The sequence below is a fragment of the Anomaloglossus baeobatrachus genome, chromosome 1, assembly GCF_048569485.1.
Source record: "Anomaloglossus baeobatrachus isolate aAnoBae1 chromosome 1, aAnoBae1.hap1, whole genome shotgun sequence".
NCBI lineage: Eukaryota > Metazoa > Chordata > Amphibia > Anura > Aromobatidae > Anomaloglossus > Anomaloglossus baeobatrachus.
The window spans coordinates 641033563-641050715 of NC_134353.1; the positions used below are offsets into that span (position 1 = coordinate 641033563).

General features: G+C 47.6%; 1 protein-coding gene across 1 annotated transcript in view; it reads right to left on the reverse strand.

Moving 5' to 3' along the window:
- LOC142296919 (M1-specific T cell receptor alpha chain-like) overlaps nt 1–15934 on the reverse strand; it is a 713655-nt gene extending 697721 nt beyond the window's left edge. The window contains exons 1-2 of the mRNA XM_075341045.1: nt 15874–15934; nt 15410–15699 (exon numbers count right to left, since the gene is read on the reverse strand). Coding sequence (XP_075197160.1) covers nt 15410–15699; nt 15874–15934 — 351 coding nt within the window. The remainder of the gene's footprint in view (nt 1–15409; nt 15700–15873) is intronic.
- Between the last annotated feature and the right edge of the window lie 1219 nt (nt 15935–17153).

Consider the following 17153-nt stretch of genomic DNA (forward strand, 5'->3'; position numbering starts at 1 on the left):
CGCACAGACACTAAGTTAGGAAAAAAAACCTGTTGTGTTAGGAAATCTCATAACTTTGTTGTGACTGTAAAAATCAGTTTTTCTATTGTATAAAACTTATTAAAATTCTGCAAAAAAAAACAAAAAAAACAACAAAACCTCAGCAACAAAATGTGTGACCCTCAGTCATACATTTAGAGGGCCATCCGGCGGCTCTCATTCATAATTTGTATTATCCAGGGGGTTGAGCCAAATCACTTCCCCCATCACTGCTTAAGTTGTCTTTGGGTTTTAGTGCCACCTGGGGCATAATAAGTGATAGGTGCATCCACTTGGCAACTGAAAATGCTGACATGCTGACTATTCTCAAAATGAACAATGCCTGGATTGGGCCAGACTTCTCAACCCCACTGGACGACAGCAGCCGAACATAAAGCCAAATCAAATGTTCCTTATTTTCTGGTGTATTACCATGCATCCTTTCCCACCCAAAAAAGGGTGTACGGTTTATGGTTTCTTCCTTATCTTGTCAGGCGGACCTCACTTATACATTTCAGAGAGCCATCAGGTAGCCCTCACTCAAACATTTTGGATGGCCATCATGTGGCACTAACTCATACATTTTGGAGCCCCATCAGGTAGCCCTCTCACATCAGTTTTGGAAGGCCATCAGGCTGCCCTCACCCCAAATTTATTTTTTCAGGACTGCAAATTTTCTTGTAAAAAAATAAAACAAAATTTTTTTTGCTGCTCGACAAATGTAAAAAAGGTCTAGGTCTGCTCTCGCTCTTCTGGCTTCCACACACGTTTACGTTGCAGACCGGTAAATTTGGCAAGGTACATTTATAAATGAGAGGTTTCTGGTTACACCCACATTCCATGCTTTACCAAAGGTCCATAAGGGGGTATCCTCCCTTAAAGGAAGACCAATTGTAGAGATCTGCAATTACAGGGCGATGTACGCCAGGGGTAAGCGGTCCGGCTGTGCGAGCACTGTCACTTTAACTGCAGACCTGATGAATTGATAGACTCCGCTGCTGCGCTCGGCATGCAGGCATGCTCCGTGTAACATGTGGTTAGCTCAGCGATCAGCCCTGCTGGACTGAGGAGACTCCGCGATGGCACAGATCCAGGCTCGGTTCTTTACCAGGAATAAGAAGTATGAAATTGACGACTTTCCTTTCTCCATTCCGGCATCATCTGAAATTGCAGATCTCAGTAATATCATCAACAAGGTGCTTGAAACCAAAAATGGAGACCAATTTTAGCAGGTATCAACTCGCTATCACAGAACGTGGGTGTATATCTCGATACTATTCTCAGACCCTATGTAGTGTCCCTATCCTCTTATCTGCGTGATACAAGTGATCTTCTTACAAAAATGAATGGTGTCATGATTGATAATGAGACCATTTTTGCCTCAATAGATGTAGAGGCGCTATATAGTTCAATAACCCACAGTCTGGGCCTTCAAGCAATAAGATACTTTCTTGGCATGAGAGGGACACATTTGATAAACATAATGGATTTGTTATCAAATTAATGGAATACATCTTGACCCACAATTTTTTTGTTTTCAATAAAACATACTACCACTAGCTCAGGGGCACCGCGATGAGGTGTTCTTGTGCCCCATCTTATGCAAATTTGTTCCTGGGCTGGTCGGAAGACACCGTAGTATTTCATCATGAGCCATGTTACAAGTGGGCGGAGCATATAACATATTGGGGCCGCTATATAGATGATGTCCTGGTCTTATGGACTGGGAATGTCAGTTATTTTCATGATTTTGCTAAGTATCTGAATATCAACAATATTGGTTTATCCTTCACACGTGAAGTTGGTATTGATAGACTGGCATTCCTGGACGTTTTACTTACAAGAGGGACCATGGGACAGATTGAGACCCAGGTCTATAGAAAGAGTATGGCAACGAATAACCTTTTACACTGGACCAGTCATCATCCCGAACCCCTAAAGAGAGGGATACCAAGGGGGCAATATTTAAGGTTATCAATGACGTTGGTAGGGCGGGACCAGGCAACCACGTTTTTAGTCATGTGATGCCGCTTAGCCGACGTCTCTCCACATTTCATGTGAAGCAGTATATGTTGCCACATAAACAAGACGGGTATCCATAGAGATGGGGCAGACCACACACAGGTGGATTACATCATGTCATTATCAACATATATAAGAACCACTGGGTATGGCGTGACTGTGTCTGTCACATGCACCATCCTGGAGGGACATATGCTGCCATATGTGCGGTTGAACATCACAATGGTATGTAGAGATCTGTGGGACCCATTTTTCTGACCATAGTACTTTTAGGACAGGGTTTCTTAATTGAAATATCTATTCCATAGGCGATTGGGCCTTAACTCTTGATGAACTCCTGATGAAGTGGGGGGAAACACATCGAGTTTCTTTTTGGACTCTTTGTGGATAGTGTTTATTGAAAGCCTGGGTATGATCGTATACCAATGAAAACAATTTGGAGAGGCTGCCGTGAATATATTTAGGATAACTGACCATTGTGAATTATTGTCTATTAATCTAATCTACCCGAATATATTTTTAGTGAAGGAGATTAGGGGCAGCTTTCAAGGGATAGCCGCAGCAGACTGGGGGCACCACTTAAACCTTAGGGTGCGTGTAACGTAAGTTATATCTCCATTGATAGGTAGAGGACAAATTTGGTATAGAGTGCATATGTGCTGCCCCCATGCCTGTAGCAGCTGGGTTGTTCAGATCTGGACCCGCTGTGTGGCTCGAGGGATCCTCCGGACCCGGGGGTCACGGGGACACGCCAAATGAAAAGGGGGACGTAGTTGTACGGGCTTGGCCGTACTCAGTTCGTGACGCCAACTACGGTGTGTGGTGAAAGGTGGCACCACCGCTGCTGTTGTGGGACACCCCAGGGGAGATGTAATGGCAGCTGGATGTTAACCCCTCCGTGGGTAGGGATGGTTGCCCCGGGGCCCAGTGGCTCTGTATAGGAAATGGCGATGGCAGGGGCCTGCGTGCCTGGACGTACCAGGGGTTGTTTGGTTACTCACAGTTGAATAAATCATACCAGTCTTTTGGTAAACCAAGGTGCTGGTGGCCGGCCGCTGCGGCCGGTTGTACTCTGGTCCCCCACCCGGGCTGGTGGTCGCCATCTTTTCCCTCTGCACTGTTTTTGCTTGTGTTGGACTTCCCAGTATGGAACACGGGAGTCCGCTCCCAGCTTGTTGTGTACCTGAGGAGCCATGCCCGCTGACGCTGACCCATGGGATCTACCAGGCCCTGGCGGTTGCCCTATCCCTGTCTGTGGGTGGTTGTCTGCCTTAGGGACTTTTGTTCGGACAGGATCTAAAATCCTAACCTCAATTGGTTAATTAGCTAGGCCGTTGGTTCCAGTCCTGGCTTCAAGGTCCAAGTACCCCCTCTGTGTACGGTTTCCGGGTAGGTTCTCCGGCGTCGATACCAGCGGGCTCCAACCCTGTCCCGGTCCACCTCGAATCTACGTCTGCCGTCTTCCCGTCGCCTGCTGACGGGGACCACCGTCTGCCACCTAGCCAAGGCACCAGGGCTCCGACCCTAGCACCTGTCAACTTGAGCTTCACCTCTGCTGGAGCTACACCTAGCCTCAGCCTCCACTCCTCTCAACTTGAACTTAGATCAGCTCTGTCGCTTTTCCCGCCCCGGGCTGTCTAGACCCCTAGGTGGGCGTTTCCTAACCACCTGGTCCCGCCCACTGGTGTGCCTGTCTTGCCCTGAGGGGGTTGGCTAGGGTTTCAGGTCGGCTGTATGTAACCTTGGTGAGGGAAGGTGTTATGCGGGGGCCTATGTGTGACTACCTGGTTTTGCCAGGGCATCACACATATAGACTATCTGCCCCGTTACAGACACATAATACCAAAAAATCAATAGTGACACTGTCAAAAAAGAAAGAGTCATTCATTGTGGCCTTATAGAGTCCAAGTTTTTGTTGTTGTTTTGCTTGTGTGTATTGTAGGATAGTTTTGTGATTTTAAAGTATCTATATTAAAGGAATTGTTTTAGAATTTAATTAAGGTAGATTTGGTGTTAAATATTGATATACTGCCTTGAAAAATTATTTTTACGTCTGTATTAATTACATAGCGGATGCATCAAGCTTCTTCTGACCTGACACAGGCTCAGTGCCTTGTCTCCCTCCACTGACAACACCACTCCCATGTCCATGTCCCTGTCCCTTAACAACTGCCTTTTTGTCATTTTGGGTTTTGGTGACATATTTGCAGGTGTTGATGACCCAAGCCAAGCAAACTTTGCAACAAAGATATTGTGGAAAAAGTACAAGTGAGTACTTTGTACCAGGCAGCACAAAATGGTAGAGTCCTGCTTTGTATTTGCAAAGGACACCAGCAACGTATTAATGTGGCTGATGTGGATGGACGGCACAAGTCAGGCTGGGAACTCCTAAATATTGTGGAAACAAGAAGGGTGCGTTTAGTATATCAGGCAGCATTAAATAGTAGAGTCCTGCTTTGTATCTGCAAAGGTCACTAGCAACGTATTAATGTGGCTGATGTAGATGGACAGCAGAAGTCAGGCTGTGAACCCCAAAATATTGGTTAAAAAGTACCAGTGAGTATTTTGTAAAGGCTACTACCAACGAATTAATGTAGCTGATGTGGACGCTGCACACCAGGCTGTGAACCTCTAAATATTGTGGAAACAGGTCCCAATTTCCTGCCTAATCTACAATCTCTCCCTCCCTGCTGTGACCTTGTTTAGTGGTTTCAACTCTTAAAAGAGCTATTGTATTCTGGACAGTACTATGGAGTTAGGGACACGCTGCTTTAAACTGTCCCTGTACCGCCCTGAGAGGGGCTCGGCCGTTCCCTTGCCGGGCCGAGCCGCTCGAGGTTCAGGCTCGGGTTGTTGGTGGCTCAAGCGCCTCCGGCCCGGGGGCCACGTTGCTCTGTTAAGGGGAGGCAGTGGGGTGGTGGTGTGGGACGAGGTTCGCAGCCGGGGGCCGCGTTGTTGTTGTACGGGTCGTGACGCCATCCACCGGTCGTGGTGACAGGATGCACCACCGCTGCGGCTGGAGTGAAGGGGGCTCCCGAGATCGGTGTTGAAAGCGCAGCCTGGATGTTAGCCCCTCCGTGGGTAGGGTGGGTGTGTCCCGGGGCCCGATGGGACGGGCGATGATGTCGGGGTGCAAGGTGCCGTACTGCGGTGCGATGTCGTGCCCGGATGGCACTGGTGTACTCAGTATTAATTCACACTCGGAGTCACTGGTAAACCAAAGTTCGGGTATGGATGGGTCCCGCAGCCGGCGGCTTGTGTCCCTTGTGAGGCTGATGGTGGCCCCTTTCCCTTGCACCTCTTGTTTTGACTTTTAGCTCCCCTGCCTGAGCAGTGGTAGCCCGCTCCCCAGCGTTTAGCTGCCGGAAGAGCCCTTGGTTGCCCGCAGGTGCTGGTCCGTCGGATGTTTGGCCCTTGGCAATGGCTCTCACCCGGTATCGGTGGGCTGTTGCCTTCTTTCGGGACTTTGGGTGAGGATGAACCCGTGAGGTCCAGACTGCAATCAGTGAATTTGCCTAAACTCAGTGGCTTCCAAGCTAGGACGGGGTCTGAGTACACAGTTACTGGTGCTCCGATTAGCTGTTGACTCCCCGGTTCAGGTCCGGCGGGCTCCAACCCTGACCCGGTCCCTACGGTTCCGCCGGTCGCTATACCGGTACTCCTGCAGGCGGCCACCACCGTCTGCCTGCCTGACGTTATGGGTTCCCAGGCTCCTACCCCGGTCCCTGACAGCTCTGCTCCTCTACACCTCCTGTCACTGTCACTCTACAACTCAAACTCCTTTTGTATTTCCTGCCTCAGGACAGTAGTCTCCTCGGTGGGCGTGTCTTTCCGCCTGACTCCGCCCACCTGGTGTGCCCTACTCGCCCTGAGGGAGGCATCAGGTCTCCCTTTAGGGTGACGGGTGTGTCCTCACAAGGGATGGGGGTGTGTGTGTTGTGTGGTGGGTGTTGTTACTTGTGACCCCTGGTGTCCAGGGCGTCACATCCCTGCTCCAAAATTAGTCTCTCCATAAGATACACTGACCTATACACTGCAGGTAGCCCTAAAAAGGGCTTTTTGTGTTATTAATAGGCCTACACTCCCCCTAGCAGTTGCTCGCTCTATCCCTACACTCATGCAATGCTGGCTCTGGATGCAATGTTCGCAAAATGGCGGTAGAAGGGCTTTTATAGACCCTGTGACGCTACACGGCCAGCAAATCACAGGAATACCACAAACAAGATGGCTGCAGAATTATAGTGATTAGTTAAGAAGCCCAGCATGTTTAGTGGGTGCAATCAGATGCCAAAACGGCTGGGCGGGACATCCGAATATAGCGAGGCAAATACACAAAAACTCGCAATATAACGAATACCCTGAATACCAGTGGCGTAAATAGAGTTTGATGGTCCCCGGTGCAAAGTTCGGACCTGCCCCCACCCACCCTCCACGTACACCGACACTTGGGGTACGGGACACTGACACTGACACTCGGGGTACGGGAGAATGACGCTGCCACTTGGCTCTTACCCTCAGCACCCAGATTTTTGATGATCTGAAATCCCTCTATCAGCACCCAGCTTTCCTATGTTCTGATATCCATCTTGTCCTCAGCACCCAGCTTCCCCATATCAGAGCATGGGAAAGCTGGGTGCTGAGCGATGTATAGCAGAGCATGGGAAAGCTGGGTGCTGAGGGAAAGAGCCCTTTTCCCTCAGCACAAAACGTTCCCATCCCATGCTTGTATCTTTGTCCCCCTTGTATATAGTTCTCCAAATACAATAATGTCCCCCGCATAGCCTTCCATATAGTAAACCATGTATAATGCAGCCAGCCCATGCTCCATGTATAATGCAAGCAGCCCCCCCATGCTCCATGTATAATGCAGGCAGCCCCCCCATGCTCCATGTATAATGCAGCCAGCCAATGCTCAATCTATAATGCAGCATGCCCCCATGCTCCATGTATAATGCAGCCAGTCCCCTATGCTCCATGTATAATGCAGCCAGCCCCCCATGCTCCATGTATAATGCAGCCAGCACCCCATGCTCCAAGTATAATGCAGCCAGCCCCCCCATGCTTCATTTATAATGCAGGCAGCCCCCTATGCTCTATGTATAATGCAGCCAGTCCATGCTCCATGTATAATGCAGCCAGCCCCCCATGCTCCATTTAGAATGCAGCCAGCCCCCCATGCTCCATTTATAATGCACACAGCCCCCCATGCTTCATTTATAATGCAGCCAGCCCCCCATGCTTCATTTATAATGTAGCCAGCCCCCCATGCTCCATGTATAATGCAGCCAGCCCATGCTCCATTTATAATGCAGCCAGCTCCCCATGCTCCATTTATAATGCATCAGCCCCCCATGCTCCATGTATAATGTAGCCAGCCCCCCATGTTCTATGTATAATGCAGGCAGCCCCCCATGCTCCATGTATAATGCAGCCAGCCCATGCTCCAGGTATAATGCAGCCGGCCCCCATGCTCCATTTAGAATGCAGGCAGCCCCCCATGCTCCATGTATAATGCAGCCAGCCCATGCTCCATGTATAATGCAGCCAGCCCCCCATGCTCCATTTATAATGCAGCCAGCCCCCATGCTCCATGTATAATTCAGCCAGCCCATGCTCCATGTATAATGCAGCCAGCCTCCCATGCTCCATGTAAAATGCAGCCAGCCCCCTGTGCTCTATGTATAATGCAGGCAGCCCCCCCATGCTCCATGTATAATGCAGCCAGCCCATGCTCCATATATAATGCAACCAGTCCCCCATGGTCCATTTATAATGCAGGCAGCCCCCTATGCTCTATGTATAATGCAGCCAGTCCATGCTCCATGTATAATGCAGCCAGCCCCCCATGCTCCATTTATAATGCAGCCAGCCCCCCATGCTCCATTTATAATGCAGCCAGCCCCCCATGCTTCATTTATAATGTAGCCAGCCCCCCATGCTCCATGTATAATGCAGCCAGCCCATGCTCCATTTATAATGCAGCCAGCCCCCCATGCTCCATTTATAATGTAGCCCCCCATGGCCTCTGGCCACCGTGTACACACTAATTTAAAAAAAATAAATAAATAAACAAGTTCTTACCGCTCTCTTCGTTACAGCACTGCTCCGTCCTCACCTCTCCTGCTGCCGTCGGCATCCTCCCGCCCTGCGCTCTGTGCTCTGAGCACAGCCGTCACACAGAAATGACGTCACCGCTCAGGCACAGAGGGAGAATGATGAAGTGTGAACAGGCACTGGCCGCTCCACACTTCATTGTTGCTGTGCGCGATGACAGGGGAGGGGGCTCCGGTGCCGCCGCTGACACCGGGCAGGGGGGCCCAGTGTCAGCAGCGGCGGCACCAGGTCGTACAGCGGCCGCGTTGCCTGCGCCAGATCAGCGCAGCGCCTATCACAAAAAAGAGCTGGCTGCTGATCTGGAGAGCAGTCCCTTAAGCTCCTGGGCCCGGTCACAGTTGCGACCTCTGCGACCGCAGTAGTTACTCCCCTGCTGAATACTGTACTATTCCTGCGAGTAGTAAATAGTAATGATTACACTCGCTCATAACTAGTCATTGGCTCAGAAAATTTGAATATTACATAAGACCAAATGAAACAATGATTTTAAACTCAGAAATGTTGGCCTACTGAAAGTATGTACAGTAAATGCACTCAATACTTGGTCCGGGCTCCTTTTGCATGGATTACAGCATCAATGCGGTGTGGCATGGAGGCGATCAGCCTCTGGCACTGCTGAGGTGTTATGGAAGCCCAGGTTGCTTTGATAGCAGCCTTCAGCTCATCTGCATTGTTCAGTCTGTGGTCTCTCATCTTCCTCTTGACAATACCCCATAGATTCTCTATGGGGTTTAGATCAGGCAAGTTTTCAGGCTAATCAAGCACAGTTATTAAACCAGGTATTGGTACATTTGGCAGTGTGGACAGGTGCCAAGTCCTGCTGGGAAATTAAATTTCCATCTCCAAAAAGCTTGTCGGCAGAGGGAATCATGAATTGCTCTAAAATTTCCTGCTAGACGGCTACGCTGACTTTGGTCTTGATAAAACACAGTGGACCTACACCAGCAGATGACATGGCTCCCCAAACCATCATTGATTGTGGAAACTTCACACTAGACCTCAAACAGCTTGGATTGTGTGCCTCTCCACTCTTCCTCCAGAAGCTGGGATCTTGATTTCCAAATGAAATGCAAACTTTGCTTTCATTTTATAACATCACTTTGGACCACTGAGCAACAGTCCATTTCTTTTTCTCCTTGGCCCAGGTAAGACGCTTCTGGCATTGTCTATTGGTCATGAGTGGCTTCACACAAGGAAAGCGACAGTTGTTGCACATGTCCTGGATACATCTGTATGTGGTGGCTCTTGAAGCACTGACTCCAGCAGTAGTCCACTCCTTGTGAATCTACCTCAAATTTTTGAATGGCCTTTTCTTAACACTACTATCAATGTTGCGGTTATCCCGATTGCTTGTGAACCTTTTTCTACCACACTTTTTCCTTCCACTCAACCTTCTAATACTGTGCTTGGATATAGCACTCTGTGAACAGCTAGATTCTTTAGCAATGACGTTTTGTGGCTTACCCTCTTTGTGGACTGTGTCAATGACGGCTTCCTGGACATCTGTCAAGTCAGCAGTCTTCCCCATGATTGTTCAGCCTACTGAACACGACTAAGGGACGATTTTAAATGCTTACAAAGCCTTTACAGGTATTGTGTGGTAATTATTCTAATATTCTGAGATAATGACTTTTGGGTTTTCATTGGCTGTAAGTGTGACGCCCTGGCCTATTAGGTCATCACAGGGTATTGTGCAATCTGTCCTTCTACACAGTATCCACCCTCCTTGGTTATGGGTCCTGGTCCTTTGGTGTTGCTAACAGCTGAGCCAATCAAAATCCTAGGAACACTTTACACTGTACCCACCAGACACACCATTGGGGGGCCTGAAGGGAATAGGGCCGCCCACATGGGGGGTTGGTGAGGGAAAGTGAAGAAAGTGACAGTTGAGCTGGAGTTGAGCAAGGGAGAGGAGTGTGAGGAGGTGACTCTCTGAGAGGGAGAGGTCACCAGAAAGGAGCAGGGCTCCTAAGTACTAGGTGGCAGACATTGGTCTGGGCCTGGTAGGAGCTGGAACCCCGGTCACAGGGGATAGTGTCAAGGGGCACGGACTGCCAAGGAGGGCGGCCTTGAGCTATCATCGGGCAGGGGCAAGGGCACGACGGGGTACGTGGACTCCAGGCCGGAAAGTAGCTTCACGCGTTCCCTTAATTTACCCGGGGAGGTGAAGACTTCAAGTGTCATCCCCAACCTGCTCCAAAATCGGGGTACTAGCGCACCGATGGGATAGGACTTTCCCAATACAGTGCAAAAAAATCCTATGCGTGAACCCTGAGAGCAAGCTCACTCCATTAGCCATACGGGTGAGCGGGACCCGAAGAGTTTTTTACCCACGGGTCCAACAGAGACAAAAGTGCCAAGGACAGGGCCGCAGGCTAACAGCAACACCAAGGGCACGGACCCAAGCGTGCTCCCTACAATCTGCAGTGGTGCTCAGAATTCTGGTTTACAAGCTGTCGGTGTTGTTATTCCTGGACTGAGTGAGTACACTGAAAAACCCTGTTCCTACCCCCAGCGGCACTCAAACACCAACCATCCAACGAGCCCCGGGACACAAACCCCCTACCCACGGAGGGGTTAAACATCAGGCTGCCACACCATTGTCACCAGGCTCCCCAACGGCAGCGGTGGTCTCTCACATTACCATGCACCATGGGTGGCGTCACAAACTTTCTCATCCCCCTGTACATAGCCCCCCTTCCATCGAGTGGCCGCGCGGCTCCCGGGTCCGGAGACCCCCTCAAGCCACCGCGGATCTGGATCCGAGCAGCCCGGCTGCTCGCACGGGGTCGGCACATAAGCCATAATCATCAACATTAACAGAAATAAACACTTGACATAGATCACTCTGTTTGTAATGATTATATATACAGTTAGGTCCAGAAATATTTGGACAGTGACACAAGTTTTGTTATTTTAGCTGTTTACAAAAACATGTTCAGAAATACAATTATATATATATAATATGGGCTGAAAGTGCACACTCCCAGCTGCAATATGAGAGTTTTCACATCCAAATCGGAGAAAGGGTTTAGGAATCATAGCTGTGTAATGCATAGCCTCCTCTTTTTCAAGGGAACAAAAGTAATTGGACAAGGGACTCTAAGGGCTGCAATTAACTCTGAAGGCGTCTCCCTCGTTAACCTGTAATCAATGAAGTAGTTAAAAGGTCTGGGGTTGATTACAGGTGTGTGGTTTTGCATTTGGAAGCTGTTGCTGTGACCAGACAACATGCGGTCTAAGGAACTCTCAATTGAGGTGAAGCAGAACATCCTGAGGCTGAAAAAAAAGAAAAAATCCATCAGAGAGATAGCAGACATGCTTGGAGTAGCAAAATCAACAGTCGGTTACATTCTGAGAAAAAAGGAATTGACTGGTGAGCTTGGGAACTCAAAAAGGCCTGGGCATCCACGGATGACAACAGTGGTGGATGATCGCCGCATACTTTCTTTGGTGAAGAAGAACCCGTTCACAACATCAACTGAAGTCCAGAACACTCTCAGTGAAGTAGGTGTATCTGTCTCTAAGTCAACAGTAAAGAGAAGACTCCATGAAAGTAAATACAAAGGGTTCACATCTAGATGCAAACCATTCATCAATTCCAAAAATAGACAGGCCAGAGTTAAATTTGCTGAAAAACACCTCATGAAGCCAGCTCAGTTCTGGAAAAGTATTCTATGGACAGATGAGACAAAGATCAACCTGTACCAGAATGATGTGAAGAAAAAAGTTTGGAGAAGAAAGGGAACGGCACATGATCCAAGGCACACCACATCCTCTGTAAAACATGGTGGAGGCAACGTGATGGCATGGGCATGCATGGCTTTCAATGGCACTGGGTCACTTGTGTTTATTGATGACATAACAGCAGACAAGAGTAGCCGGATGAATTCTGAAGTGTACCGGGATATACTTTCAGCCCAGATTCAGCCAAATGCCGCAAAGTTGATCGGTCGGCGCTTCATAGTACAGATGGACAATGACCCCAAGCATACAGCCTGTAATACTATTGTATGTTTTGAGGATTTCGATAGCGTTAGGGCAATGACAACCAGAGACGAGTTTGTGGTACAAGATGTTTATGATATGTAACCACGGTAGATACACAACGGAAATACACAGTATAACAAACACATGAAAATACCTTTCCGAAACGGAGCGAAGGGGATTCCCGGGGCCACGCACCGGACTCCCCCAGGGAGACCACCAGAGCGAACCCCTATACAGGGACTGTCCGGCAATCAACCCCGGAAGGCCTAAATGCGCCGCAGCCGGGACACAAGGGGCAAGCGGTAAAGTCCAGAAGTGTCCGTACGGGATGAAAGTCCAAAATGGTGATGAACCGGAAGAAACCGGGCAGACGTGCTGACCAAAGACGGCAGACGGAGTCCGGGCACAGTTTGAAGAAACCGGGTATGGTCCAGAGTCGGTCGGTAGATTTTCAGGAGGATCCAAAGGTAATCAAGCAGCAGCAGCAGCAAAGCAGGAGCACACAGCAAGCAGTATACTCAGGCACTGGACTAGGCTTAGAGGCGGCCTTTTAAGCAGCTGGACAGGAAGTAGGGCAACAGAACATAAAACTCCATGTTAACCGAGGGCAAGCTCTTTCAAAAGAGGACTGGAAAACCCGGAAACCTGACACAGCCAAAGCTACCCAGGAGTTCATGAGTGCAAAAAAGTGGAACATTCTGCAATGGCCAAGTCAATCACCAGATCTTAACCCAATTGAGCATGCATTTCACTTGCTCAAATCCAGACTTAAGACGGAAAGACCCACAAACAAGCAAGACCTGAAGGCTACGGCTGTAAAGGCCTGGCAAAGCATTAAGAAGGAGGAAACCCAGCGGTTGGTGATGTCCATGGGTTCCAGACTTAAGGCAGTGATTGCCTCCAAAGGATTTGCAACAAAATATTGAAAATAAAAATATTTTGTTTGGATTTGGTTTATTTGTCCAATTACTTTTGACCTCCTAAAATGTGGAGTGTTTGTAAAGAAATGTGTACAATTCCTACAATTTCTATCAGATATTTTTATTCAAACCTTCAAATTAAACGTTACAATCTGCACTTGAATTCTGTTGTAGAGATTTCATTTCAAATCCAATGTGGTGGCATGCGGAGCCCAACTCGCGAAAATTGTGTCACTGTCCAAATATTTCTGGACCTAACTGTATGTATATATATATATATATATATATATATATATATGTTTCCCTTTTTGTATTGAATGACTGAAATAAATTAACTTTTTGATGATATCCTAATTTATTGAGATGCACCTGTATGTTGGAGAATCTGTACAAGTAGCAAAGATTGGTGTCAGACCATATCACGAAGCATGCAAACTGGATCTATGAAATCAACCATTGGCAGCTGATGAGGAACACGTATCATCTATTCAGGATCTTCAAAGAGGCTATAAAATTCGTCATTAGGAACGGCAGATAAATCAATGATGTTATCCTCATGTTTTGTATTTGAAAAAAACACTTAGCAGAATATATCTAGGAATAAATGGAGTACAGCAACTTTTATAGAAACATTACCATGCTATGGCTGTTAGGGACCTTCAGCCCATGTGTGGCGCCCCTGAGGCTCTGGTCGCCACAGGGTACTGCACCTCAGTTGAGGTGTGATGCCCATCTTAAGTAAGGGGGGAGTTAATTACCAGTGTTCCACTTTCACACTTTACATACAGCTTAGGAGCCTTCTCACAGGGGGTGATATCTCAGGGTAGGCAGGGGGGTGGCCATCACAAGTCATGGGACTTCCCTGGTCACTGAAGCCAGTTACCTGGGGAGCGGGTTCCACTTGAGGGTAGAGGTAGGTGCAACACACTCATACAGATAGATGAGTCGGGACCTAAGTTCTGACAAGACACCTCTGGAACTCTTGAACTTCACTAGGCCCGGGGCTTGGAGCGGGAGCTCAGCCCGGGTTTCTAACTGCTGAGGGGGACATCCTAGGAAAAGGACACTTTCTCTTTTTCTCACTTCAATCACCGGTGGTGGCCCCTTACTTGCTTTGGATTCACCAGAGCCTACGACGGCATAGACCAGCACCTGGGTGCAGTTTTAAAGCACTGAGTAAAAGAACCTGGAACCGCAGTTGCTGACTGAGACTCTGTTTAGTGACGCATTCGCTTTGCCCTTCGGCACTTCCAAGGGACCGCCAACCCCCATTATCTTACCCAGGGCCCGCTCCGCCTGTGGGTAACAACACCATCCCGGCTGCCATAACACTTGTCCCGGTGAGGAATTCTGCAGCGACGGCTACTCCCTGGCTGAATACCACAGGTGGCATCACGACATACTTTCACCAATCACCCGCTTTCCCTTCCTGTTGTTGCACGCCTCGGGCGACAGAGCCAGCCGTGACATCTCCTGACCCGACCCGCAATAGCCGGGCAACAAGTAGGTTAACTACCTGCCCTGTGAGGCGCTGCACATACAGCAGGGTGTGAAGGAGGGGGAGAATAGAATTAGCAGAAACAACAACCGATAAATGTGCGCAAAGGTATTGAGTTATCTCAGGCACAGACTCGTGATAAAGCTTAGAGTTAGTGTAAAACTGATGATGACGATAACAATGATGCAGACTATAATGCTCAACCATCACAGCAGAGGTGAAAAGTGAACCATTTGGGTCCTACGTTATGCTGGCGAGCAGTGTCGGACTGGCTACTGGAGAAACCGCCAGTAATAACAGGCCTGGCTGCGGTTACCTGCATTGAACTTTGGAGCACTCACCTGAGCTCCGGAGTGCAGCCTGGACTGAACCCAGGGTTTGCAGGACTGAACCGCGAGCGTCGACTGATTCGCCGGCAATTGCGGTTAAGTTCATGACAGCTGCGGACAGGCCGGGCTGAACTACACAGCTCAGGTGAGAGCTCCGCAGTTCAATGCAGGTAACCACAGCCAGGCCTGGTATTACTGGCGGTAGCCAGTCCGACACTGCTGGCGAGCATGGCAAGCTACTTGCTTAATTACCTGTGGGTTTCTAATCATATCGTTAGTATCAAGTAAAGTGATGACTAGTATATAGCCATGCCTTTAGACCCCAGATGAAAGCAAATGGGGCAGTTTTTTTCAGTCTTATGAAAGGAAGCAAAAATTGGTGCATTACCAGGACAAGATTTGTGTCCTGCTTGGTGAAGCCTCACATATTTGCACAGCAGATTTTTGCTTCTTTGTACTAAGTGTACAGTATATTGGCAGGCTGATTCTTGTACAGGGCTGCGGTGTGTCAGTGTCACTGTGTCTCTCCCTGCACAGTAATACACAGCTGTGTCTTCCCCCTTCACTCCCGTTAAATGAAGCTCGGTGGTGAGAGTCGCTCTGTTCATGGTCATTGAGTATCTTGGGATCAGGTCAGAGACTGTGGCCACACCATAAGCACAAATCTCTAAGCCGAGTCCTGGGATGTGCTTGTACCATATTAGTATGTCATAATTTGGCATTTTATGAATACATTTCAGGGTGACATCTTGGTTTTCTGTAGCGAGAAGATCAGGATCCTGCGACACCTGAGAATCTGACTGCACATCTGGTAAGAGAATATATATTAAAGTGTAAATTAAATGTTTGTCAATTTTTGAGTTTTATGTAATTGTGAGAACTAATTATATATAGGATTTAATATAATAAATACATCATTTACTATCAGGCAATATATCAAAGATTAACATTACCAGTAAATAATATATAAAATCCTCCTCACCTATAATAAGAGAGACCAGTATTAGGCCTGGAAGGATCGTTCTTCTCTTCATCCACATCATCTTGTGCTGTGTGTTCTGCACGTTGTATCATCAGGTGTCGGAGGAGACGTTACATATAGCACAGACCACACCACAGTCTTTCCTGTCATGTCACATGGCAGATGCCTCAAATATTGTCATGTATGTGATATGCTATAGAAAAAAAGTATAGTTTTCTGGTCACATTTCTTTTCATCCGTTGTCATAGAAAAGTGTAGTTATTAATAGACTAGATGGATGAACTTAACCCCTTCACCCCCAGGCGTCTTTGCGTTTTGGGTTTTTTTCTCTCTTTCTTCCGAGAGCCATAACTTATTTTTATTTTTCCGTCAATCTTCCCATATGAGGGCTTGTTTTTTGCAGAACGAGCAGTACTTTTAAATGAAACCATATGTTTTACCATATAGTGTACTTGAAAACAGCAAAAAAAAATTCCAAGTGTTGAAAAACTGCAAAAAGTTTGCTCACACAATAGTTTTTGGGATATTTTATTCACCATATTCACAACATGGTAAAACTGATGTTTTGCTGTGATGCCTGAGGCTGGTGCAAGTTTGTAGACACAAAACATGTGTAGGGTTGCTTGTATCTAAGGGGTTAAAAAAAATCACAAGTTTGTCTAAAAAAAGTGGCACACTTTTTGCGCCATTTTCCGAAACCCGTAGAATTCTCATTTTTCTGGCTCTATGGATCAGATATAGCTTATTTTTGTGTCTCAAGCTGACGTTTTTAATGTTACCATTTTTGCGCAGATGCTACGTTTTGTTATTACATTTTGCGCAAAATTGTGGCGACCAAAAAACGTAATTTAGTAATTCATTTGGAATTTATTTTGCCGCTACGCCGTTTACCGATCAGATTAATTGATTTTACATTTTGATAGATCGGGCATTTTGAAAGCAGCGATACTAAATATATGTATATTTTTTATTTTTTTAACCCTTAAACTTTCAATGGGGCAAATTGGGGGTGATTTGAACTTTTATTTTTTTATTTTTTTTTAATTTTTAAATTTTTTATTTTATTTTACTAGGTCCCTTAGGGGACTATAACCATCAGCAATCTGATCGCTCTTCCATTTCTCCAAATCACAGCTACACAGCTGAGATCTGCAGATATGGTGCTTTACTCTCACTGACGGCGCTCTGCCGGCCTTGAGAGTGACTCATGATAGCTACAGGCATCGACACAGGACCCTGTGTTACCATGGCAACCACCAGAAGTCACGTGAACACGTCAC